Source organism: Sceloporus undulatus, chromosome 1, assembly GCF_019175285.1.
Source record: "Sceloporus undulatus isolate JIND9_A2432 ecotype Alabama chromosome 1, SceUnd_v1.1, whole genome shotgun sequence".
Taxonomy (NCBI): domain Eukaryota; kingdom Metazoa; phylum Chordata; class Lepidosauria; order Squamata; family Phrynosomatidae; genus Sceloporus; species Sceloporus undulatus.
The window spans coordinates 85,390,340-85,415,076 of NC_056522.1; the positions used below are offsets into that span (position 1 = coordinate 85,390,340).

At 39.8% G+C, this 24,737-nt stretch overlaps 1 protein-coding gene and 1 long non-coding RNA gene across 2 annotated transcripts in view; one reads left to right on the forward strand and one right to left on the reverse strand.

The window, feature by feature from the left end:
- Positions 1-715: 715 nt before the first annotated feature.
- Positions 716-24,737, reverse strand: part of PLEKHG1 (pleckstrin homology and RhoGEF domain containing G1) — a 224,315-nt gene continuing 200,293 nt past the window's right edge. Inside the window, 9 exon segments of the mRNA XM_042452173.1 lie at positions 716-4,096; positions 4,098-5,128; positions 6,042-7,695; positions 9,320-9,436; positions 11,090-11,275; positions 12,280-12,302; positions 13,461-13,499; positions 15,149-15,235; positions 19,827-19,860. Of these exon segments, the coding sequence (XP_042308107.1) occupies positions 4,061-4,096; positions 4,098-5,128; positions 6,042-7,695; positions 9,320-9,436; positions 11,090-11,275; positions 12,280-12,302; positions 13,461-13,499; positions 15,149-15,235; positions 19,827-19,860 (3,207 nt within the window). The 3' untranslated portion in view covers positions 716-4,060.
- On the forward strand, positions 11,920-24,379 carry LOC121922584. The gene is made up of 3 exons (XR_006102189.1): positions 11,920-11,969; positions 12,107-12,178; positions 23,250-24,379. It is a non-coding gene; the product is annotated as an uncharacterized LOC121922584 (long non-coding RNA).

The following is a 24,737-nucleotide window of genomic DNA, read 5'->3' on the forward strand; positions in this document are numbered from 1 at the left end:
CAAACCTAGGTTTTCCATTTTTTTAAAATAAGGGACACCATTTTGCTATGTCATTATATTTAATGGGACTTGAGCATCCATGGATTTTGTTATCCACGGGGGATCTTGGAAACAAACCCAGTGTATAACAAGGGTCCACTGTATTTTTCTTGCTCTGGACATTATACTCCTGTTGATGCAGCCTAGCATTGCATTGGTTTTTGGGCTGTTACAGCACTGTTGCCTTATATTTAGCTTGTGGCATATTAAGATTCCTGGATCTTTTTCACATACTGTTATCATGCCAGGTGTTGCCCATATTCATCCATTTCATTTTTCCTGCTTAAATGTATTAACCATAAATTTACCTGTTACTTTTGGCCCAGTTGTCCAATCTGTTTGGACAATTCTGAATCCTGATTCTGACTTCTAGGATATTAGCTAATTTGATAACCATGTCCTTTATTCCACCATCCATATCACTTACAAAGGTGTTGAACAACACTAGACTCAGAAAGATCTCTACCATTAATTCAGATGGGTAAAACTGGATCCAAGCCCACTGTTTTTTTCTTTTAATCTATACCCTACGTTGTTAATAAGTTCAGTAAGCCAGAGCCAAACCTTTGAACTAATCCAGTAGTGTGAAAAAAAATATGCACCATACAGTAGTGAATCTCTATGGTGTTACAAAATAAAAAGTGCTTCATTAAAAGAGATGCCTGTTTGCAAATTATTAGCTGCAAAAATTTTTTTTTAATATTTATTCCTAAGCAGCATTTACTTACATTTCTTCAGGTCTGGCATGCTTTAAACTCTGCTTTTAAGCATAACAAAATGAGAAAAGCTTTACTTAAGAAGTCTTCTACATGTACATACATTTTTACATATTCCTTACAAAGTGAGTCATGAAAAACTGCAACACGGAGATTCTGTCTCTTACTAATAGAATAAAATGCTTGCAAATGATATGCAGAAATTAGGAAACACACAGTGTGAATCAATCCTGAATAAATGACGTCAGTTTGAACCCTGTACAGTACTGTAGTGCAAGTACTACTAACAAAGACAGAAGTAATACATTAAAATCAGAATGTTTTACAAGCAGTATTTGATGGTTCAGATATACCTTTTTTCTAATGTTGTCTATAGAAAATTACTAATGGTTAAAGTATAAATCTTCAAAAGAAAAGGGAGAGAGACAATAAAAACAAGTAATAAGATAACAGTACTATGCACACCATTTGCAGTGCACACTGTAACATTCCCTCTACTGCAGCCTTATTCTTTGACCCACTAGATTACCGCACTACACACTTATAGCTCTGCTATTCCACTTTAATTGCTCTGGCTGCCTCCTGTTGCATTCTGGGATTTGCAGTCTAGCAAGGGTCATTTAGAATTTTCAGCCAGAGAGCTCTTAGGCTTCACTAAACTACAAGCCTCAGAATGCAACAGGAGGCAGACAGGGAAGTAAAAGTGGAATAGCAGCACTATAAGAGGGTAGTGCAGTAATGTGGCCAGTTGTTCTGATGTTAACCACTCTTTCTGCATATTATTCTTTAGGTGCTGCCCACTGTAATGAATGCAGTAATATGCTAAGGGACACTCAAATGGTAAAAGATGTCAGTTTGTTCTGTCAGTTATAGTCTATAGAAGTACCCAAACCTGCAATTTATGTATAAAGAGACAGTTTAGCTGGATACTATCTAATTCACATGGGGGAGGGGCTTTTTATGTAATAAAAAATAAAACTGCTCCTTTGATAAGGCTGTGCAACAGGTAACTTTAACCCAGAACAGAGAGTACAGTAATAGCAAATATTGATAAAACAACTTTAGTGTCTTCTGCATGGGATCTCCAACTGTTTATCAAGTGCATATGTAAACATTAAGCCCAAGCCTTTGCTATTTGGCTACAAATTTAATAAGATCTAGATTTGATTCATTTTGCTTTTACTTGGATGCAGTTTTCTTTGTAACTGGTTGTTGCTTTTTGTTTGTTTTTTTTTGGTGGAGGGGCAGATGGTAACAGAAGATGCTAGGAACAGAGAACAAGAATGAGCTAGATGCAAGGTTCGTTTTTCTTAATATCTAGTTTGCCCATCAACAGTTGAAAACTGCTTTCCCTTTCATTTTGTAGAAACAACTTCCTGGGCTTAATCATTTGTGGAGTTCAACTTCTTCTTTCCTATCAAGGTTAAATGTATCCCAAACATACGTTTGATCTGATATTTTTTCCTTACATTGCTACGTGTTAATACTGTAATATTATTCCACTGGTCTCCACTGATTACAACTCACTATTTTTTATCAGAGTAACAAAATTTTTGCTACCAGTACAAAGAAACCTAAGTGTCCCTACTGTTAATGCACTCAGATTGATAGTATTTACATTACTGTACAAATTTTATTAAATAGAAGTTTATATTTGCTCATTTCATACACACTTAACAATATTCTTTATCTGTTTTATTAGACACAGGCTGAATTGTACTCAGCCCCTCTAGTGTAACCAGATGTACAGAAAAAATGTGGAGTTCATGGCATAACAGAAAGAAATGAAACAAATGCTTATGTACTATGCAGAGTAATTCAGCAGCCATAAATCCTTCAGTATTCATTTCAGTAAAATTGAATATACCCTTCTCAGTGGGAAGATTATATTAAAAACCATTCATAAAAACAACTGCTGACGTGTTACAAGGGCTGTGCTTTGAGTTTCAGTGCAGTGTACTAAAAGCAGAAACAATTTTTAAGAGCGAACCCCTTTGCTTGTTAACAACCATTTCACTTTCTACTTATACATCACCATGAACATCCTTCATCTGAAAACTGGCTATACAGTCTTGTGTTAGATAGATTATTGTTTCAAGTAATCCGAGGCAAAACTATATGATAGAGATTACACAGCAGAAAACTGGCAGAAGTCCGACCCCATTACTATTGAGCTATTTGAGACTTGCTGTGCAGCTGACTGCAATCACTAGTTCTCTGAAACCCATGAATACCAAATACATGAAGCTATTAAGATAACAGAAGCCAGCTCTGTCCCTTAGATATGATGCATACTTGAGACACACCCTAGACACCCTAGACAACACTGGCACCATTTTGAAGGGTGTCTGTGGAAGGGAATGTATACATATATAGGGTTCCCTCTCCAGAGACAGATAAGCCTCATCGATCATGCCAGCTGTACGAGTGGAAAATATTTACAATAGCAATTATGGAACAACGTGACACCCCCCCCCCCCCCCCCACACACCTTCTTGGTCATCCCTTTCCACATTCAGTACCCAAGGGTATTGAATAAAAAGGGTTACTGACTACACATATTCGTGTGATAAAACAGGAGATGTAAGAACTCAGAAGCAAACAAGTGGAATGTATTTAACATACTGAAATAAAAGTTAACCTAAACAACCCTAAAATGGCCAGAAACATTTCAAAACTCTAGGTATAGATTATCAGTATCTGTTGGTCATTTCCCAGACAGGACATATCAACTATTCCTACAAATTTAAATCAGGCCAAAAAAAAGTGCATTAAAAAGATTTTCCTGGTTGATCCCATAATTTTCATTTTGGTTGGTATCCCACACATGTTGTACTTTTCAAAACTATTTGGAAACATCAGGTGCAAAAACATGAGAAGACAGTCTTAGCCTTAGTGGAGCCAAATGGCTTCACGCCAGTAAGATTCGTTGCAGACAGTGTTTTACACCTTGGCTTTTAAAATATAAGTATAGTTTTTAAGAAAGTAAATCTAGGAGTATTTTATGCAACTGCTATGGATTATTCACTCAACATTTTGCAGCATGGGTCATCCTATTTCAAAAATATTCAAAATTCTGGCCTGTCGACTGTGACAAATATGGACACAAAGGAAAGCCAGACATCTGTTTGCAGGACAAAGCCATTCAGTTACCTGACAGTGCAAAACCAGGTCACTTTTAACTTTTTCAGCAGATGGTAGTTTAAAACAACAACATACATTACAATATATTTTACAAGTACTGACTTTCATCTTTGTCAGCATTAAGGCAAAACAATCAGGCATTTAAAATATATATATACATATCAAGCAAAGCTACTTGAACTAAGACACTGAAATTTTTTCCCTTAAAGACTGAACAATGTTTTGCTGATTTGGAGATGGCACTCTCCATAGATAGTCATTTAATTTATCTGAATCACCACATGTGTTCAAGAAAGAGTCTGATGGCTTATTGAGAGGTTCAGATGTATTTTTACCACTTTGGGTTTCTGAAGAAAAATATGGATTTATCTTTGGATCTGAAAGTCTTGTTTGGTTCTGGAACATCTCCAAATTAGATCCCTCATCTTCAGATTTGATTTCAACATAGTCATCATCATCCCCTTCCCCGTCATCAGTGTCTTTGAAATTAGAAAAATAGTTCTGTGTGGCTATTTGTGCATTTGAGAGCAAGTTTCTATTCACCCTTAGAACTTTTTGGGAGTCTTGCAGAATCATTTCTGAAAAATTCTCAGGAGTCTGTTTTGTCCCATCACATGAGGAAAGGCCCACAGTGGCACCTGATGCTGATTCTTGCCGGTGATCAGAAAAAGAGTTCCTGTTTGAATGCAGGTCCTTCTTTTCCATCTCAGGTGGATAATTTATAGAGTCTCCAGACTTAGTGAACACAATTGAAGATGATGACTGTGACCTGCTGTACATCTGTGACTTGGTGCTGTTTTCTCTCCTCCCCAAAGAGTTATAAATATGACTGTGGTACAAATTCTCTTTGTTAGGCTGACTTATAATGGCACTCCATCTTTGTGCAGGAACATGAGGGTGAAGAGGAGTCTGAAGGGAAGGCACTGAACAGGCTGTTGGCAAATTCCTTGTGCTCTGTTTTGGGGAGCTCGTCTCTGAAGGGGAGTTTTTGGACTTCAGGCAAGGGACCTCAAGCCAAGGAGAAAAATCAGAGAGTTCTCCATTACTGTAAGTGGAATGCAGTAACCAGTCTTCTGCTCTTAAGTGTTCAGCAGCTAACTGAGATGTCGGCACTGGTGAAGAATACCTAATGGTTGATGGTTCCTGAGAACTGATTTTTTGTGTTTTAGGTGAAGTCTCACGGAAAACAATTTGATCATAGAGTTGGGAATACTCAGCAATTCTGGCACCTGAGAGAAAAAGAAAAGGGATTTTAAAAATACATTGTATGTAATAAAGACACCATAACCTAAACTTACAGGCCATTAAAGTGTACCTTCAGATACAATCCTATTAATATTTACTCAGAAGTGAGAACAACTTAATAGGCCCTACTGCCAAGAAATACACATAGAGTTGCAGTCTTATCACTAGCTTCTGCTATGGCCACCACTTTCTATAATGGTTTTGTGTTTTTACTATGTTTCTCTATTAGAACCCTACTACATTTAATTTTCATTAAAATTGTGTGGAGCCTGAGAGAACAGGGCCATGAATGCTACCCTATTCTTGCAACTGCTTCTTAACCATTGAGCATTCCTATATCATGAGGAAAACTTGTCCGTCGTCTTTTATTTCATCCCTGTACAAGTGTCTCTATGTCTTAGGAGGCCTATAGAAATCAAAAGGCTCTCCATCATGTTCACTGGCATACATAGAATATTAGGCATTTGCCAATCCCTAAACTACCTCCATGATTCTAAAAACTTGGAAAACTAAGGGTAAGAGGATGTTATGAGGTTAAGGCTGCCTCCACTAAGTAGAAACCTTTCATTTCAATTCCATTTTTCCAAAGTCAAATTTCCAGAGCTACATGCAGAATGTCAGGCAAAAATCAAATATGGCAATTGATAAGACATACTTTTATTTATTTATCTATTGTTTTTAAATATGAGCAAAATAATGACTCCTGACTTGTGGCCTTCCAAAATGTGCTGTATTAATCAAATGGGGGGAGGAGGTATAAATATGTAATCAGAGTATAAACTGATACTCAAATGTACTGTAGATATCGAGTTACATCTTCACCACTTTAAATTGGATAGGACTTAGTATTCAATATGCTTATTTATATAAATGAAAACAAAAACATTGTGAGCATACCAATGGCAGGACCACCTTGTTTCTTCTCTTCCAAAATAGCTGCTAGGTCTTTATGTTTTGATTTCTGCTGCCGGGTCAGAAATTGCTCTTGCTCTGGGCTTTTTACTTTCAAAAGCTGATTTGCCTTCTTAATTTTTTGGCTGTACTGTCTTGCCATCATGAAGACCCGGTTCTTCGTCTTATCTACAGCATCCATTTCATTGTCAACATTCTCTACATTTGCACCACATAAAATGCTATTAGCAGTTTCGTAAAGGCTGTTTACAAATGCTATCTCAGAGAGTGAAGATCTGTTCAGACTTATCCGTGAGTTTGCTTTGCATGATGCTGCCTCTTCAGACCTAAGATTGGCATCACTTAACCTGGCTACCTTGCTGGGCAAGGTTTTGGGGAAAACAGGTGTTTCTGCCAGTGAATATTCCTCATTTTTATTTAATTCACAAGTAGTTCCAGTGGATGTGTTACTGTCACGGTCATCTTTGCAGACAGGAAAAGCTGCAAGGACATGATCTCGTGTCTTTTCTTCATTCTTCTTAATGTAATTCTCCAGGTCATTCCAGATTTCATCTACTTCTTCTGATAATTTATCTGCAACAGACTTGTGAGAGTGAGAATCAGAATTTGAGGAGCTATCCAGCAAGCTCAAGTAGTCATGATCTAAAGGAACATAATGATATGGATTTTCATCTTCACTGAACTGGAGGCTTTCTTCAGAAACAAATTTTTGGAGGTGGTCACAGCATGCAAAGTCTGTTTCTAGACCCAGAAAGCCTCGCTTTTTGGAGCACTTCAAACGATTACACTTGAAATCCAGCAGAGATGGCTCTGGGAGGACTATGGTATCATAGACATTCTCTTCGCTGATCTTTAATTCATGAGAACTCACAGGAGGGGTGCTCCTCCTGGGAATTGTTTCATTTATCTTAGAAGGGATGGAGGTCTTGTTTTGAGGTATGTGTCTTTTCATGCAAGTAATGTCTTGGTCTTGTGTCTCATAAAGTGAGTCTTTAGCTGACCCTTGTGGAGAACGATCCGACTCTTCCCTTCGAGCCAGCCCCATTAGTTTCAAATCTTCAAAGCTTATATTGTCATAGATGTGATCTATGTCATCAATAGTCAGCTCTTCTGAAGATTCTGGGTACACCTGCAGATTATCCATGTCACTCCTAGAACTTTTCATTTCATGCCAAGAAGCATTTTGACCAAAGTCACTTTTTCTATATCTTGAGCTAAATGGAGAAGTTTTACTTTCACCAGCACTGCTAGCTCGTCTCACAATCCTGTGAGAAGTAGAGCTAGAACTGTCACTTTGGTGGTCTAGTCCTACATGCCAGCTGCAAGGGCGGCCTGAAGAGATCCTTTCTTCACATGCAATGGAAGCTAAATTTGATGTAGACTCAGATGGCACAAACATCTGATAATCATCTTCATCCTCCACATTCTCTTGCAGAGGGTGTCTGCTTGGAAACAAGGCCTGACGAATCTGGTGGTCTGTCCATATGTTTCTCACTGCAGATGTTCTCCCAAAGATATTTGCCATGAGTGAGCTGGTTTGTGGCATCAACTGTTGAGATGATTGGTCATTTCCACTACAAGAGAATGAAAGCTTTGATTTCACCTGGGAAGATGCTTCACCTGCAGGCTTCTGGGAGTTCTATGAGGTTTTGAAATACAATGTATCATTATTCTGTGGTCTAACCAACATGTAAAATCATCAGCAACATTACTAACAACAAATTCAGTTCCCAAAGTAGCATTATGTATCTAAAATGATATTATCCATGCATAAGACAGAGGTATCAATAGGCTCAATGTGACCCAGGATTTGCAGAAGACATGGGGATGAACGGGGAAGAGAACAAAACAGAACAGCCAAATTATGGGACAGGACTAGGAAACTGGGTGGGAAAGAGTTCACACTGTAAAGTTTTGTTACAGGTTATCCTTATAAATGTAGAGAGCCAGCATTGCGTAGTGGTTTGAGCATTGGACTATGACTCTGGAGACCAGGATTCGATTCCCACTCGATCATGAAACCCACTGGGTGACTTTGGACACGTCACACTGTCTCAGCCTCAGGGGAAGGCAATGGCAAACCTCCTCTGAACAAATCTTGCTTAGAAAACCCCGTTATAGGTTTGCTTAAGTCAGAAAAGACTTGAAGGCATACTACAACAACAAATGCTTATATATTCTGAAAGTGATCTCATTTCTCTCAGTGCTTGGCTTTTATGAAACCAAAACAGCAACATCTGTGCACAAAAGGGAAGTGAAAGCAGACTGGGGGCAGGGGGGTTGCAAAACGACAAAAAATTTTTTACAGGGGAACAGCCAATAAGGACAAAGCCCATAAAAAACCAGAATATCACCCGACTGAAGTGGGAGAGAACATGGGGTGGTGACTTAATAAAGTATTGAGGAAGAGGGTGTAGCTCAACAAGACTACTGAAAACAGCAGTATTTTGTTGCTTGTGTCTACCTAATGTGCTCAGACACAGAGTTTGGGAATTACTAGTTTAAGAATAGTTTAATTGTTTTATTTATTCAATTGTACAAGTGGGTGTCTTCTTTTATATCAATCTACTAAGGCTAATTGCCTTTTTCAAAATACAGTTTTCTGAGGTGAGGCTTCACTCTACAAGGAAGAGGTCTCTTTGGTCACCACAGAAACTTACACACCTCCCACTTTCATCCTGAATGGCAAGATTTTATAGTTGATCCTTTCCCACATTGGTAAGTTATAGCTGATCCTTTTCCACATCTGTAAAATTGTAGGAAATAGCTGAGCTGCAACTGTGTTATCCAACTGTGTATACAGCATCACACAGACCAGAGGTGGGCTAAGTGCTCACCTGGGGGCACATGTGGCCCCAAGGCTGTTTCTGCAACTTCAAGCCCTCCAGATTCCCCAGACTGCCCTTTTATTTGGCCCAAAATGGGAGGGGGTTCTCTTTCTTGAAAGCCTGCAGTAGCAACCCACCTCTTAAATTAGTTGCAAACTCTACTTCAACCTTTAAAAATTCCCGTTTTTCAAAACCAAGGAAAGTTTTGTAAACTGCATTTTTAAAATGTGCACTGTGCATCCCCTGCCTTTCCCAGAGACATGTCAAGTTGCCCACACCTGGTCTAGACAATGTTTTGCTTCCCTTTTGCTTAGGTTTTGTTGTACTGCAACCTATCGTCATTTTCTTCCTTGGCTTTTATTTCATGTGTCAGTGCATGCAGTTTTAACATCATAAATCAGTTCTTCATAATGACTATATATTTTTTGCAATTACCTGACTTTCACATTTGCTGAGATTAACACTTCTTCGTTTCTCAAAATTTTCAGCAATTTGACTGTTCAGTCTTTTGCGGCCTCCTTTTTGTTTCTGTTGTGAATGTTGTTGTATGCACTAGAGGAAAGAGAAATGGTTAGATGATGATGCACAGACCTTTCAAAAGAAAAGATCTCAGGCAAAGTCAAGCTTGAAAAATATCAAGATTCAACAAGAAGATACTGCATTATGATTTACAGTGGAAAGCACTCTTTTGTGAAGTCTTCTAAGCTGATGGGGACCAATTAAAGGCACAGAAAGCAGGATTTGCTTAGAGCAAGATAAATTGCTGGCTATATGAAGGGGACTCTGAAGGGCATAGTTTTCTAATAGGGTTGCCAGGTATTAGCCTGGTCCTTCTGCATTCCACAAGGCGAGGTGAAGAAACTTGGGGCAAGAGTACTGATTTCATAAGTGTGTCTGTATATTTTTTAATGTTTTGGAAGGCTTGGTGCTTTTTCATTTACATGGCATACTCTATAAAACTCTGCCTAATGCTTAACATATGCTTAATGGCATCACTAGTGCTTGCTTCCTTATGTCATAACATGATGTCTTCACTATATCTCAGGCTTTGGTGCTGAAATCTCAGGACAAGATCAAGACAGTCCTGACCTTGCAAGGAATGATGGGGGTTCTGGAAGGCATTAGTCTTTCCTTATGTCTCAAACAGGACAGTATTTTTATTTTTATTTGTAATATCCCTTACATGTTTTCTAAGCTGGGTGTCTTTCTGGGGAGAAAGAAGAATGGATTACAGTGAAGATTTTCATACCTGGCTCCATTGCTGCTAAAACATCCCCCGAACGTCCCTAAAAGGGGAAGGAAATGCTTGTGTTTGAAAGCCAGGCACACTTCCTGAATCGCCATGGAAATGTGATTCCCTCTAGCATCCATGAATCGTCTCATGGGGAGCAGATTTCCTATGAACACAAACTTTGCATTCAGAGGGATTCCGCACCTCAGGAATGATGCAGGAACGCTAAGAGGGAGCCATGTTTCCATGGTGATTCAGGAAGCGTGCTTGGCTTTCAGACACAGGCACTTCCTTCCCCTTTGGGGGACGTTTTAGCAGCGATGGAGCCAGGTATGAAAATATTCAGTGATTTCCCAAAGTAGCTCAGGTTTTAAAAACATGTTGATATTTTTTTTAAAATAATACTGATTATACACGAATATATATAATGGGCACCACACAAGATTTTTTGGTAGTGGAACAGGGAAGGGAAGATAGCAATCCTTCTCCCTCACTCTCCCCATTTTTTCTTTATTTTTCCATTCTTTCTCCTTTTTTCCCCTCCCCCTATTTGTGTTCTCATCCTTTCTTCTCCCTATGCTCCCACTCTTTGGCCTCTGCACATTGTCACCCCAGTGGGTATATCCTCCTTTGTCAGGGAGTCACAGGAACTTTTTTCAAAGGACTTCTACTCCTTTGCTGGAAAATCATCTTGTGGAAAACAGCAGTCCCAAGCTTGGGATTTTTTGGTTTAGAAGAGGACAGAGGACCCAAATGATAGAAGACTCCATTGTATGCCTTCAAGTAACTCAATTTAGGTACTTAACTTTAGAAATAAACATTTAGAAAAGAGTGTGGTTAAACTGAAAATAATGATCATCTCTGATAATGGTCTGAGTCATTGGAAGCTAGGATAAAAATACTATTTACACATAATTTACGTAGGTAAATCTGACACACCCACACTATACCCAGATATAAATGTATGAGTATACCTGTTCAGTTTCTTCCTCATCATCAGCATCTGTCTGATCTGTAGAAACTGTGAGTGTATGATCCTCCTGATCGCTACTGTAGGCCGCATCACTGGAATCCAGCGGTTTGTGTTTCAGTGAAACTTTTTTCCTGGGACTAAGGAGAGCTTCAGCTTGAGACAGCAGAGCTCCTTCTATGCTGATTCGCTTAGAAGGGAAATATAAATATGCTACATTCAATGCATTGGCATATCTAGAACACGGTCTCATTTTCAAGCAAAGGTGGGGCAAGAGGGCCACATGTAGCCTATGGGGCCCCATTCTGTGGTCCCTAAAGCTTCACCAAACCTCCACAGCCCCCATTTTTTAAAAATAAAAATAAAATAATGGGTGACATTCCCCCCCCCTTGTCAAAGAGGCGCAGAACTACTGAGAAATGTGGCAGTTCTACTCCCACAACAACACAAGATACCCATTTAGCAAAAAAAACCCAACACATTAAAACAAACAAACAAATAAGCCAAAAACAAAAAAAGAAGTAAGGTGATATTACTTCTAATTGTGTCAGATATGCTGGAGCATTATATATTCCCCGTTTTATCTTTTACGTGTATATGAGGTAACAGTTTAACAGAAAGATGCAAATAAATAAAACTTACAACACTGATCATGTCTTCTCCTACACACTGCTTCATAAACCTTGAGCCCAGATGTCTCACAAATCCAGTCTGAAAAATCTCCCTCCCCATCCCCCTATGCCATTGGCTCAATCAAGCTAATTCAAGCATGTATTCAATTGTTCTAATCAGAGTACTTTTCATGAAATTACAGACTTCAAAATGTGAGGCTGAATATCAGGCTGCTGAATTCATAACATCGCAAGATATAATAAAGCTGAGAGGTAGGATGAGATGAACAGCAAAATGATTTAGCTTAGAATGTATGTGGGTGTGTTAGTTCTGGTTTACATTTTTTGCCTTAGCCATCAAAATATTTTATGCCATCTCTTTTAGTATTTCTGTATGTATTCCACAACAGGAAGAAAAAAGGCAAGATCATGAAAGCCACCAGGTGGTGGTCACAGATAGGAATTGTTAATGGAAAAACCAAGTAAGTTTTAAAATTGTTAGTACTATTCAGTATTTCAAATTTATTTTAAAAGCCCTGCCAATCAATTGGCAGAATGTATGAGAAAGAATGATATAGCTTACCTTTTGTATGTCTGGATCCATTTCTGAAATTGAGAGGGGGGAAACAAATACTCTTAAGTATCATTTAGTTCAAATATGATACTCTGCAAATAGGCTGACACTGTGAATAAAGGCTTCATGATGTCTGAAATTTAGGCTTACCTTTCAAGGGCTGCTTCTGTTAAAATTAAATTTTAATATGTGCTATAATGAAATGACAATTACTAAATGATTATTAAAGTGTAAGGCTGTAGTATATGTGGGGTGGGAGAATCTTTGTGGAAAATATGCCTCAGATTTTCACTGAACATGTGGCTCTTTTTTTTTTTTACTGAGGCAGGTAGGTGGAGTAGAAGGCACAGGTCACCAGTGAATAGGGTTGGGGGAACAAGGCTGACAATCACCCATCTCAAATAACATTAGAGAAAGTCTGGAGAACCTATGGTCATCAAAATGTTAGAAAACACCTACTTCCATGATCCCTTGCCACTGGCCAGGCTGGATGGGACTGTCTGGAACTGGAGTCCAAGATCATCTGACAGACCACAAGGTTTCTCAGCCCTGCACCACCACTATTGTGGTTGTGGTTGTTATTTAATTTAAACCCCATCTTCCCCACCCCACCCCACCCCCAGTTACAAAAGTTAAAAACAAATAGTTAAACCTGGAGGGAAAGGGGTTGAGATGAAAACCGACAAGCAGAGAGCAAGGAGTATGCAAGGCAGCATAATCCTTTCTGCCTTCAAATAGCAGCATCTTCCTTTGCTTACTTGCCTCCTATCTCTGCAGAGTATTTTTCTTCTATAGTGTGTAAGACTATTATTAATTATTATTAATATATACTGGCACTGAATTTCCCAATGGTATTTGAGTTCAACAAAACCAATTTTGCAAAGAATATCTAGTTGAGCAATGCCCCACTGGAGTGTCTCTCTAAAGTCTTTTAGAGAATCTATCATAATGACAACTGGCAGACATGACTTGGAACTCATTTTTTAATTTTGCCATTTTATATCACATCCGTGACATATCTGACCAACATTAATCACAACACAAGTAACATGGCTAGTCACATCCACTCCCCCCCCATATGGTTTGCTTACAGTGCAATTTTTAGCAACATGTATTTAATATTACACATAAATGTGCCACATGATGTTTTAATTCTTATTGTTAAGTGTTTTGATATTATCTTAACTTACCACTTGATTTTATGATTTTATGTGATCTGGATGAAGGTTCTAAGAGAAAAACAGATGGTTGTTTATTTAGTATATTTATACCCTGTCTGTGGAAACAAAGCTAACAGTAAAAACATAATAAAATCATAATAAAAATCGTAGCATAGGGATGGCTTGATATTTCAGTTTCTAATCAGAATACACTAAAATGGACAAATATGAGTAGAGGAAAAATATAGGGGAAAAATGAAAATGATAGATTTGCCCTTCCTGTTAGAAATGGGTAAGAATTTCAGTTCAGTTCATTTTTTAAAGCATTTTTCCAAATTTGCAAAATTCAAAAGTGGCAGAAGGTGACGCTGCCCATCCATGTAAATGAGGGGTTGGAGGATCAGACAACCTCAAGTACCAGCAGCCCTAGCCAAGTGCTGGAAGCTTCAGTTCAACAACATCTGGAGGCCATAAAATGCCCTAATTATTGTGAATAATCCAGCTACAATCAATAGTTGGCACAGAAACCGTGAGTTGAAACACTGAAATCTCTGTAGCAATCCCTTTGTCCCTCCATGAAAAGCCTTGAACTTTGATTCAGAACAGTGTCCAACTGTTAGCACTGAACTGAGTATAATCATGTCAGTGTCAAGTACTGTAAATAGGATCTGCTGCCTGGTGTGCCAGGCATGTTTCAGACCGAGTGCAGATCATTTTTAAACACCCTCCCACCAAAATATGGGGGGAGGGAGTGTTAAATCTGTTCCTGCCACTGCTGCCACACATCTCCTCAGAGGGCTTTGGTGCCTCAAAGAGATGAGCAGTGGTGGGGAGGACTCAGGCTTCCACATATCCACAGCTGCTTGTATCCTCAGTGGGCTACAGGACCCCAAAGAGAAGAATAGCAGTGGTAGTGGGGTGGAGGACACAGCCTCCATGGTCCTCCTGCTGCCACTGCTTGTTTCCCAGGGGGCTGAGGTTCCCCAAAGAAACAAGCAGTGGAGGAAGGGGGAGGACTCAGGTTGCCGCAGTATCCTAAAGGGATAAGCAGTGATGAGGAATGGAAGTTTGAGTCCTTAATATCTCCACCATAGCTGGTCATTTCCTCAGAGGACTGCAGCATCTCGAAAAGATGAGCAGTAGCAGTGGCAGTGGAGGGGAGGGGTATGTGGAGGACTCAGACCTCCATGTTCCTGCCACTACTGCTGCTCATTTTCTTAGAAGATCACACGGGGTGACACACACCCCTCCAAGGTGTGGACCCAGTGTGATCCATTCTCCCTGTACCCCTGGTGATGCCCTTGCCTGCTAGGAAACCATGCCTCCAGCTAGTTTTGGCCTGTAATTCCCATAATTCATAGCCAGCACAGCAAAAGGAGGGAGACTACAGTTGCTCCTTAGTGTCTTTCTGAGGTTTGTTTCCAGGACCCCTGTGGATACAAAAAAAAGTGGATGCTCAAGTCCCATTATATACAACGGTGTATTATAATGGTGTGGTATAATTGCATCCTTTATATAAAATGGGAAAAACAATGTTTGCTTGCTTATTTATTTATTTATTTATGAATATCTTCAAGCCATGGCTGGTCTGTGGATGCAGAATCTGTGAATACAGAGGACTGGCTGTATAACAATGTCAGTGGAAAGCATCTGGAGTGCCACATTTGCCTGCCTCTGGTTTATAAACATAACATATAGACAGCAAGATGTTTTATTACCTGACTTCCTTCTCACCCTCTGCTGGGTGATCCCTTCTTTCGATGCTTTCAATTCTCCTTCTTGGGTGTAATGGAATCCTGGGTGATCTGTAAAATAATAAAATAAGTAGAAATATTGTATTTAAGTATTACTTGGCACATTAGGACAGTCACTTGGGGAAAGACTTGGGATTTTTGTGTTACATTTCCCAAGGTTTAAACACAGTAAACCAATTACAGAAAACAAAACTCAGACTGTGTCTATATAGATTGGAGCAGGCTTGGTTAGTAATGGCTGAGATCAGCTGAGAACAGATTCAGCTTGCTCTCTCACTATCCCTCAAAGCACTCTTGATTTTTGCTCATGATCTAAACACTAAAAAAATTGGCAGCTGCTTAGAGTACCAAAACTATAAAGATGTCTCTCTCAGCTAAGTAAATGGCCTGCAGGCTATTGCCCACAAACTTTTGGAGGAGAGACTCATAGATGACTTAGCAGCATACTGACTGTGTAATATTAAAAATGAAATGATAGTAATAGAATATCATGCTCACTTAACATACAGTGGCATATAATTGAGTAACAAGAATTTTGTTCCAGCCTGAGGTTGTCATTCACTCATAGGGAAGGTAAAACATCATATACATACATGCACGTACGCACGCACACACACAGTGCAAGTACAAAAAGGAGGAATGAAGGGGGGGGGGGAAATGTAACAGCACCTTTAAGACTAACTGGTTTTTATTTCTGCATGAGCTTTCATGGATAGAAAGCCCCTTCTTTGGGTACAGCACCAAGTGGTATTAAGGCCTCAGCTATAAAGAATAGCTATACAGTTGTGGGCATAGGATAGAATGTAATCATGACCTGATTTAAATTATTTGATATGAAACCAGTGGATCTTAAAAGTGCTGCTACCTCCCCCCTTCCTTTCTCCTTTATATGCTGTAAGAGACTAACATGGCTATTTCCTTGAAAACACAGCAAGATGTGGCCCAAAACCATCATTTCAATTCTGTTGTTGCATGCTTTCAAGTAGTTTCCAACTAATGGCAATCCTAAAGCGAGTCTATAATGGGGCTTTCTTGGCAAGTTTTGTTCAGAGGGGGTTTGCCTTTGCCTTTCTCTGAAGCTGAAGAGAGTGTGACTTGCCCAAGGTCACCCAGTCGGTTTCCATGGCTGAGCAGGGATGTGAACTCTGGTCTCCAGAGTCTTAGTCCACCACTCAAACCAATACACCATGCTAGCTCTTTTATTTGGCTTAGTCAGTACCAACTCTGGCTCTGTCCTTATCTTACATTTTTAAAAAAGCTGATTCTTCCTGCCAAGGGATTCCTATATAATAAAAATTCTCCTTCCCTTGCCATGCACATCCTTATCACATAATGTTGCTAGTTTTCAATAATGTTAACTAATAGTTTTAAAGACATTTTTTTTAAAAATTGAAGTTCTATTTTACATTAACAACAATGTAGCAGTCATGCTCAGTACTGCATGATGATGTGATTATAAAATAATAGCACTGCAGATCATGTTGACATCATAATAGAACAGTGGTGCAGTGTATCTTTGGAAGATGGAACAGAATAAAAATAAGATCAGGGCAAAATCCATGATGATGATTTTGATAAATAAATAATAATAAAAAACACTGCACCCAGTTATTGTTAGTTAACAGCTAGCCTGCTAGCCATAATTTGCATGGTTTCCCAAAGACTATCTCTATAGTATTAGTAGTAATTAAACACCGCTTGTGGTAAAGAATGCTTTTTATTCCATTTGGCCTTTTATGATCAATAGTATTTGGTATATTAACAATATTAGTTGTAAGGAATGTTTACATTACCAAATAGAACTAATGCCAACAGCATTAATCATAAATAGACAATGAATCTTGTGTACACAATGGTGGACAAAGAAGTTTAGAAAATAGGGCTCAGGTTTCTTTTCTAATGTGTGGGAATGAAATAACCATTCAAAACACACAAATGCAGGATTGTATAAAGCCAATGAACAAAAGTTACCCCCTATGGCAGGTAATCCATTTATAACTTATGTTCTCATATAACTCTAATATGGGCCTTAAGGGTATCACTTTCAGAAAGGCTTTCTTAATAGGTTTAACCTCCTACAATGTTCCAATAAAAGAAGCATCTCATTTGAAATAGGAAAATGCTTATCACTTGCTTGCTTCATGTGTTTACTCCACAAATGCAGTCACCATATTTCTAGGATTTGTACTTGCATAGCTGCTGAGAAAAGTACAGTCTTAAAAATCCAGCTCACTAACAGTCCCTATTTTTTCAGAGTCCTAAGCAAAGAGAATCAAAGCCAAAGGTGCAGACATCCTAAAACCTAATTCAGCTCCAGGGATAATGGTGACTACAGCTTTCTTGATCCCTGCCCCTCGTGGTTAGCGGCCCAGGGGGGACCGGCGGTAACGACATTGTTACGCCGGATAATTAACACCTCTCTCAGGGATGGGCAATTCCCATCGGATCTTAAATTGGCCATTGTAAGACCGATCCTAAAAAAGCCCTCCCTTGACCCCCTGGTACATAATAATTATCGGCCTGTTTCGCTGCTTCCATTTTTGGGGAAGGTGATCGAGAGGGCGGTTGCGTTCCAGCTTCAGACGGTCTTGGATGAAACGGATTATCTAGATCCATTTCAAACTGGCTTCCGGGCGGGTCACGGGGTTGAGACGGCCATGGTCGCCCTGGTCGATGATCTCCGTCTGAGCGCTGACCGGGGAAGCGTGTCCCTGTTGGTGCTCTTGGACATCTCAGCGGCTTTCGATACCATAGACCATGGTATCCTTCTGGGGCGCCTGGCTGAGGTGGGAATCGGGGGCACTGTGCTCCAGTGGTTCCGCTCCTACCTCTCTGGGAGGTCCCAGATGGTGCAGCTGGGAGACGTGTGCTCCAACGAGCGGGCCCTTAAAACTGGGGTCCCTCAAGGAGCCATTCTGTCTCCCATGCTATTTAACATTTACATGAAACCGCTGGGAGAGATCATCCGGAGACATGGGGCGCGGGGTTATCAGTACGCTGATGACACCCAAATCATTTTCTCTATGTCTCCGACTGATGCAGTGACCGGGGATGGCGTCTCTCCTCTCGTGGCCTGTTTGGAGTCAGTAATGGACTGGATGAGGGAAAACCGACTCAAACTTAATCCAGAGAAAACGGAGGTACTAGTGATAGGTTCCCCCGGTCCAGGAATGGCGGTGGTTCCACCTGTCCTGAACGGGGTCACGCTCCCCGTAAAGGACTCCGTGCGCAGTCTGGGAGTGCTTCTTGATTCGTCGCTTCATCTGACGGCTCAGGTGAATGCGACGGTCAAGAGCACCTGTTACCAGCTTTGGCTGATTCGCCAGCTGCGCCCATACCTGGACCGGAGGGACCTAGAAACTGTGGTACATGCTCTGGTAACTTCAAGACTGGACTTCTGCAACGTACTCTACATGGGGCAACCCTTATACCAAACTCGGAAGCTTCAATTGGTACAGAACATGGCAGCCCGGCTGGTCACTGGCGTATCCAGGACCAGCCACATAACACCTGTACTTAAAGATCTTCACTGGCTGCCTATTCGCTTCCGAGCTCAATATAAGGTGTTGGTTATTACCTATAAAGCCCTAAATGGCTTGGGCCCAGGATACCTAAAGGACCGCCTCTCCCCGTACAATCCGCCTCGCACCCTCAGAACATCTGGGCAGCAATTGCTGAAGGTGCCTGGGGCCAGGTTGGCCTCTACTACAAGAAGGGCCTTTTCCACAGCTGCCCCAGCCCTTTGGAATACGCTGCCCACCGAGCTCCGCTCATCTACCACCCTGGCCCAATTTAGGAAGGACCTTAAGACCTTCCTATTTAAACAGGCATTCCCCGATTAAGATCCTGCGGGCCTCCCTCCTCTTTCGTGGCCATGAGGACGGGCTATGGGGCTTTTATTGCTGTTTTAGTTGTATATTGTTGTTATGTGTTTTTAACTTTGTATTGTGTGCATGTCACACTGTTGTAAGCCGCCCTGATCTTCTTGGAAGGGCGGGATAGAAATAAAGATTTTATTTATTATTTATTTATTTCTTATTGTAATAGTTTTGTAGGAACTATTTATCCAAGAGCAACATGAATAGACAATATTGCATGTTTACCCTATGATGAATTTCTTCTGTTCTTCTTTTCATTATTGAACACTGTCATACATATCAATGGTTTTCCCTGTTCGTGAAAAGTTAGATCCCAAATTTCATTGATGCTCTATAACTATGTCTTAAAACCCATGTTTACCAGCTACTAACAAAGACCAAATGAAACAGGGCCAGGAAAAAGTTAATAATCTGAGGCAACTCAAACATTACTATCACAACATTAAAAGCAAAGTTAGCCATGCTGGCCATTAAAAAATTTCAAAGTTGACTGTACAGGTAAATTTATTAGTTTGAATACAAGTGTAAAAACTGTGTTCAGATTTTCAAGATGTTCCTGTCTTTTAATCAGGGAATAAGTTACAACTGACTGAATGCAATGGGATGTATCATGGTTATGTCTACCCCATCACTTTGTCCTTTTTTCCAGGTTGACAGCTAATATTAGTGCATCTTGATGACTAGTACATATTTTCCTCTAATACTATTTGTTCCTCACCTGTAAAAAATTAAAAAGGCAAATTATGTAAATAAGCTATACTTACAGATAGCATCCATTTCAAGAATTGCTTGCTTGGCCTAAAAAACAAATATACATTCCTTATACAAAATCCAATAATCTCATGCATATGACCAACTGCAGAATTAAATTTTTCCCTCCAAGCACAACCAGAGATCATATTGTACCTGTATAGGTGCTGTGCATAGTCACCCTATCACATTTTTCTATCAGTTAGGCTCTGAGGTCATCAGAAGAGACCCTTCTCTCAGTCCTACCATCACTGCAAACACATTTGGTGGGAACATGAGAGAAAGCCTTCTCCATGGCTGCCCTTAGATGTGAATTGTTCTAATCCTGTAAATAGCTTAATTTTATTGTAATGCTTTCTTTTTGTATGTTTTTAATTGTATTCATCTTTTAAATTGTGAGCTGCTTTTAGTCCCAATTTTTTTTGGGGGGGAGAGCAGGAGTTGTTGTTGTTGTTGGTCTTGAAATAAAAATATAGATTAAAATTACTGTGAGGACAATTTGTTATGCAGAAGCAGCAGAGGAGAGATGACGAATATCCATCATCTTATCCACTGATTTTCTTACTTCAGCACACACAGCAGCATTGCTAAGCAAATACAAGACTGGTAACCTCCTCTATAGTTTATAACACAGTTTTACTTTAAGTCCTATACCGAGTTCTCCACTGGCAACATTTTCTAAAAGCAGAAACAGGTTTCTAGGCTCTTAGAAATAACCCAGCTTCCTTACCCAGCACTGAAGAAAGGGTTGAATTTCAGGACCTCGAGGGGAGAAATGATGCTTTTTCAGAAGCACTTAAAATTTGTGTATGCAAATTGGGTTGAAATTTCTCTCTCATTAAAGATGAATAGGCTTGTTCTGGTCTGAAATTCTGTGTGCTTACTGTGATGTGCACACAGAGTTGCCAAGAAAGAAAGAAACAGTTTCTCTCTGTTTGCATCTAAGAGTATGGATGCTTCCAGTGGTAAACTGGGAAACCCTTACTTTTGCAAGGGTTCTGACCTATCAAAGGAGCACGTTAATGTACAATTTCATTGTTTAGTCTATAACAGTGCTTCTCAGATTACCTGAATTGGTCATCCAGTAATTATTTTTTCTCAACATACCAGGGACCAGCAACTTATTTGTGTCTACTGGCTATAATTATTTCTTTCTTTCCTGGAAACTTACCAGAAACCAGTAGCCAATGGCTTAGGGACTGCTAAAAGTCCAGGGACAACCATTTAGAGTAGTACTGATCTATAGCACAAATGCAGTACCTAGAACATAGATATTGTTACTCCTATCTTCACCCCTGAAGTCCTTAAACCTTACCCCCCCGAAACAGATCCAGGTGTTATCCTAGCTCTCTGGAGCAAATATTTAAAATGCAGAGTGGAAAAAGAAAATCCATGCTCTTTTGCATTGGATTCTGCTATGGGAGCTCCAATAGATACATGAAGCCCTTGAAAAATGTAGCTTTCCCCTGTTGACTAATATTTTGCAGAATATGTATAAAAATATGGAGGAGGAGGGAGAAGGAATTTCAGACCATACATACAGGCATGCCTTGTAACTAGGCAATGCCAAGATAATGTGCAATAAACCAGAATGGCTAAGAGTTGTGGCTCAGCTATCTTCCACTAGGTGTCGCAACGGGACATCTGAAAATTAAGGTCTGAAAATGAAGACTAAGGACTTGAAAAGAATTTAGTATCTACCAATGTGCAGTCAAATTATGGTTCAGCTGAGCTATGTATCTTTTCTTCCCTTCTTCCATGGTAAATTTTTAAAGTATTGTGCAACAACGGCTACCCCAAAAAGCAGTTGCAATGATCTATAAAAGTGCTTTACACACACGCACACACACAATTCTTGATAGAAATATAGAGGTTTGAAATATGAGCAGTAGAACTGAAAAACTGAAGGAGGGTGACCAAAATGATAGGTCTGGAAACCATGCCCTATGAGGAGAGACTAAGGGAGCTGGGTATGTTTAGCATGGAGAAAGGAAGGTTAAGAGGTGGTATGATAGCCCTGTTTAAATGTTTGAAGGGGTACCATACTGAAGCTGGAGCAAGCTTGTTTTCTGCTTCTCCAGAGAATAGGACCTGGAGCAATGAATTCAAACTACAGAAAAAGAGATTCCACCTCAACTTCCTGACAGTAACAGCTGTTCAACAGTGGAACACACTTTCTGAGTGTGGTTGAGTCTCTTTCTTTGGAGGTTTTAAACAGAGGCTGGATGGCCATCTGTCAGGAGTGCTTTGATTGAGTATTCCTGCATGGCAGGAGGTTGAACTGGATGGCCCTTGAGATCTCTTCCATCTCTATGATTCTATAAAGCCAATGTTGGTGTTTTTAAAAAGCTAACCTTTCTGCACCACTTTAGTCCAGAGATTTGGATACCTCACAGCTATTTTATGGACTTGGTATATATCTATTTGTGCCTACAATGCTAGAATTTCAATTCTCTTTCATTGCCAGGAACCAGTCTTGCCAAGAACTATACACATCACACCTGACATAATCATAGCTTGATTTATTTTTCTTCTTAGCTCCAGAGTTACAGTCCAACACTCAAATCACTACACCATGCTGGCTCTCACAGAATAAAAATATTCAGAAAGAAACAGTTTAATTATGAATTTATTTAAAAGATCACCCGGTGTAGATGGTGAGACTGTCTGTAAGCAGGAAGCCTGCAGATATGTTCAGATGAAATTGCTGTTGCCATTTTGCAAAGCTGAAAGTATGGCCATGTAGCAGGAAACCATTAAATATAAATGGGAAACAGAAGATTAGCATGTGCATGGGTGGAAGAGATGCTAATGTCCTCCTTGAGATATAAAAACACTGACATGAAAAAGTGCAAAAACACAATCCTTGTCATTATTACAGAACACTGGTTTAGAATTTAGTGTTCACACGTATTCACTAGTGTGCTACAAAGCCTCAGGCTTTTTTCAGAACTATGTTGAAGGAATGGCCTGGAGAGGTGTCAATGGTAAGAGCACATGTTTTGCATGTTTTGTTGTTTTTGTGTGCCTTTCAAGTCATTTCTGACTTATGGAGGCCCTAAGGTGAATTTATCACAGGGTTTCCTTGGCAAGTTTCTTCAGAGGGCAGTTGCCATTGCCATCCTCTGAGGCTGAGAGAGTATGACTTGCCCAAGGTCACCCAATAGGTTTCCATGGCTGAGCTGTATTTCAAATCCTGGTTTCCAGAGTCATTGTCCAACACTCAAACTACTACACTATGCTGGTTCTCATTTTGCATGAAGATAGACTCATATTCAATTCCCAGCACCTCCAGTTATGAGGGGGTATTGTAAAGTAATAATTATCACCCAGAAGTTATTATGGTATATTGATGAAATTTTGTCAGTGTCATTACTGAACCCTAAGTACATGATGTTGAGAAAATCAGCTCATTGTGTCCTTTATTTTTGTTACAGGTTGTGCCAGAAGTGACTAAAGTGTAAAATGGAGAAGACTGAGGCTTGCAGTGTGATAAAGTTCCTGCATTTGAAGGGAAATAGGGCCTGACAAATTCATTATGAGATGATGGTAGTTTATGGAAATGATTGCCCATCTTTTGACACTATTGTGAGGTGGAAAAGGAATGTCCAAACTGGTCACATGTCCCCCACAGACGAGCCAAGACATGGAAGAAAATCATTGATGGACAATGAGGCCACAGTGAAGCAAATGGAGTGCTGAATCCTGGAAGACAGATGAGCAACCATCCAAATGATCATGAATGAAACTGGTCTAAGTTATGGTAGTGTGTGGAAAATTATTCATGATGAACTGCACCTGTCTAAAGTATCTGCACATTGGGTTCCATTTTTACTAACCCCTTTCCAGGAACAAACAAGGTATGACCTTTCAAGACAGACATTGACATTGTTGGAATGGGATGAAGAGGGTTTTTTTGGTTGTCTGGTAACCATGGATGAATCTTGGCTCTATCAGTATGATTCAGAGACCAAAACCATGAGCGTGGAGTGGAAGCATGCCAATTCTCCTCCCCCCAAAAAGGCAAAGGTGTAAAAGTCACCAGAGAAGGCCATATTCTCAGTTTTTTGGGACTATCATGGAGTCATTCTCACATATTACCTTGCAAAAAAAAAGACAAACCCTCACTGGCACATACTACAGCTATCTTCTAGACAAGTTGCAAGATGCTCTGAAAAGGAAACGTTGCGGTATGCTCTCCAGAGGAATTTGTCTCCTAGCTGACAATTCACCAACTCACTCATCTCAAACTGCAGTTAACAAAGCACGTGGCTTTAAGATTTTGCAGCATTTGCCTTATTTTCCCAACCTCACAACAAATGACTTTTTCTTGTTCCCAGAAATGAAAAATCCATTGCAGGTTCACCAATTTGACAACACAAATGACATCATTCATGAAATGAAAGAGTGATTTAAGGCACAATCTGCAGACTTCTACAATAACTGTATTCAAAGGGTCAAAAAATGCTGAGGAAAATGTAAATCTGGATGGTGACTACGTAAAGTTAACAACTACAAATCAAAACAAACTTTCTGTCAAATTTTAAAGGTGATAATTAAAACTTTATGATATCCCCTCGTATGTGTGGAAAAGAGTACTGTCTGAAACTCTGGAGAGTTACTGCCTGTCATTATACACAGAGCTAAGCTAGGACTAGTTGAGAGGAGTTGCCTTCCTCTCCTCTTATGACAATTTTACTTGCCAGTATAAGTATTTCAAGAGCTTTTTATGTTTTGCTCTCCAAACAGACAGACAAACTAGACTGTGGGAATAATCTCTGAAAACCTGGAAGGCAAGGCTAGTTCCAAGAAAAGCTTTGATTCAACTGAACATATCTATGTTCTGTTTGTCATTATGTGGCTCCCAGATGCAACAGTCAGAAAAGAGGAAAAGTGAAAAGTAGAGAAAGGAAAGGAAGGAATGA